At 59.0% G+C, this 2,839-nt stretch overlaps 1 protein-coding gene across 1 annotated transcript; it reads left to right on the forward strand.

Moving 5' to 3' along the window:
• The first annotated feature begins 248 nt into the window (after window positions 1-248).
• Window positions 249-2,532, forward strand: LOC119286493 (NAC domain-containing protein 71-like). Its single transcript, XM_037565877.1, has 2 exons — window positions 249-837; window positions 1,310-2,532. The coding sequence occupies exons 1-2, from the start codon at window positions 370-372 to the stop codon at window positions 1,847-1,849; spliced, it is 1,008 nt and encodes a 335-aa protein (XP_037421774.1). The 5' UTR covers window positions 249-369; the 3' UTR covers window positions 1,850-2,532.
• The last annotated feature ends 307 nt before the right edge of the window (window positions 2,533-2,839 follow it).

Genomic DNA, 2,839 nt, shown 5'->3' on the forward strand with positions numbered 1-2,839 from the left:
CGGCGACATAACTGCTGACGTCATCCATGACAATTGCGCTCCCCCGCTGGCCCCACGCCTTCATCCGACGGCTCGCGCGTCTCGTCGCCCGTCCGATGATCGACACGTGGGTTGTCATCCGACGGTCAACCAGGCCCCCTCCTCCCCTCCCCAACTTGCACGTGCGTCACATCGCGGCCTCCCCGTCCGCCCGTCGACACGCGTCGGCACCTCCGCCTATATATACGGGCGGGTACGGCGAGCTCATGTTCCATACCAAATCTTCCCCCCAAGCTCGAGCCGCCGCCGCCGCCGCCGATCAGCCGAACCAGCCGCCGATCCAACCAATCTCCCGAGCGCCCGCCCTCCGAGCTCAAGCCTCGTTCTTGAATGGACCACGGCTTCGACGGCGCTCTCCAGCTGCCCCCGGGGTTCAGGTTCCACCCCACGGACGAGGAGCTGGTGATGTACTACCTTTGCCGCAAGTGCGGCGGCCTGCCCATCGCCGCGCCGGTGATCGCCGAGGTCGACCTGTACAAGTTCGAGCCGTGGAGGCTGCCGGAGAAGGCGGCGGGAGGGGGGCCGGACGCCAAGGAGTGGTACTTCTTCTCGCCGCGCGACCGCAAGTACCCCAACGGGTCGCGGCCGAACCGCGCCGCCGGGACCGGGTACTGGAAGGCCACCGGCGCCGACAAGCCCGTGGGGTCGCCCCGCCCCGTGGCCATCAAGAAGGCCCTCGTCTTCTACGCCGGCAAGCCCCCCAAGGGCGTCAAGACCAACTGGATCATGCACGAGTACCGCCTCGCCGACGTCGACCGCTCCGCCGCCGCCCGCAAGAAGTCCAACAACGCGCTCAGGGTAACCACCTGACCCCGTCTCTCTCTGTCAATCTGCGCTGATGCTTGGCTGCCTCGTTTAATCCCTTCCTCTTTTAGCATTAGCGAGAGATTTACTGCGCATTTAGTAAAGGAATCGACCGGGAGATCTTTCTTGAAATAGCAAGTGGTGTTTTAGCTTTAGAAAAGTCAATTGGCAGGTTAGGTGCGTCGTGGCCATGCGAAAAAGAAGGGGAAAAGGGGCCCAAGTTGCAGCAGCACGCTCAAGTTGTCCCTTTCGTCACAGCCTGTAGTTTGGCGGCGACGTGCGGAAAGCAATTGCGGCGGGCGCATGTCGTCATGGCTCACGCACCGCGGGATGGAGACAACGCCGCCCGCCCGCCCTCCCCATCTCCCGTCCACGTACACGTACACTAGCTTTGGTTGCTTTTGAATTGTTTTTTCTTGCTCGATCGATCGCGTCGCTGAGACTTTTCTCCTCGTGATCTCTGCAGCTGGATGACTGGGTGCTCTGCCGAATCTACAACAAGAAGGGCGTGATCGAGCGGTACGACACGGCGGACTCCGACGTGGCCGACGTCAAGCCGGCGCCGGCGCCGGCTGCCAGGAACCCGCGGCCGGGCCAGTACCACGCTGCTGGGCCGGCGATGAAGGTCGAGCTGTCCGACTACGGGTTCTACCAGCAGCCGTCGCCGCCGGCCACGGAGATGCTCTGCTTCGACCGCTCCGGGTCGGCGGACCGGGACTCCAACTCGAACCACTGCATGCCGCGCCTGCACACGGACTCCAGCTCCTCGGAGCGCGCGCTGTCCTCGCCCTCGCCCGACTTCCCGAGCGATATGGACTACGCGGAGAGCCAGCACGCGGCCGGCCTCGCCGCGGGGTGGCCGGGCGACGACTGGGGCGGCGTCATAGAAGACGACGGGTTCGTCATCGACGGCTCGCTCATCTTCGACCCGCCGTCGCCGGGCGCCTTCGCCCGCGACGCCGCCGCGTTCGGGGACATGCTCACGTACCTGCAGAAGCCGTTCTGAATGAACGCGGCATCCGTCAGACCCCTCCTCCTTAGCAGCCTCCACTAACATGTTCGTCAGGTCTCGTGTAATTCGGTCTGCAAGCTTCCGAAACCAATGCAGATTAGAGAAAACTTAGTGAGGATTAACCCGCACAAATCTGATGCCCCTAGATCGATCGATCGGGGTTCGGATGCAGAGTTTTCCCAAACGCACGTACATACCAGGTGTTAGCCTCGTCAGGTTTTGGATGGCATTTGGGTGACTTGGTACAAGCCAGGATCGTTGTACCATGTGCCCTGCTGCCCCTGCTCCTTGGCCGCCGCTTGGACATGGCAAGCATGCATGGTCAGGTAGCCGTCGGGTAATATTTCAACTTTTGCTGTGGTAGTACATTCCAACCAAATTAGAAGTAGAGGTCGAACAAGAAGATGAAACTGAAGTTTTGGGTTCAGGAGCTGTGGATCGTGTTGTGTAGCTAGTAGTGTAGAGCTGGTTCGGGTTATTATTTTCTTCTCGAAGGACTTGGGTTCAGTGTCGTGGCAGCTGGCTGACGCTTTTAGGTTTTGTTGTGTCATGTGTAATTGTAATTGCGAAGATGGATGTGATAGAGTCGATTTCAGTGGTGGTCTCTCGCGTGACCTGGAAAGTCAATTTTTTATGCAATTATCGTAATAATTAAACAGTGATGTCAATTGTAGTTATCTATGGCCTCATTTTGCTTCTGCCCTGCGCCTGCTGATGCTTGCTTGCACGCTCACACGACTGGATGAGAGAGAGAGGCTGCCGCTCTGTTCTTTGTGAATTGTGTATGTGCATGTTGGTTCTGAATCTAGTCATGCAACTACATGGAGAGACGCCATGCACGCATGCCACTTTTGAAGGGGCGTCATCGTCGTGTACTCAAAAGTGTGATGCCTTCTCTTTTGGCTGTTGTTGAGGGGCATCTCGAGTCATGGATGTATGCCCTGCTGAAGCGCACGTAGGTAGGAACACTTTCAGAAATTATCT

This window comes from Triticum dicoccoides, chromosome 4A (genome assembly GCF_002162155.2).
Source record: "Triticum dicoccoides isolate Atlit2015 ecotype Zavitan chromosome 4A, WEW_v2.0, whole genome shotgun sequence".
Taxonomy (NCBI): domain Eukaryota; kingdom Viridiplantae; phylum Streptophyta; class Magnoliopsida; order Poales; family Poaceae; genus Triticum; species Triticum dicoccoides.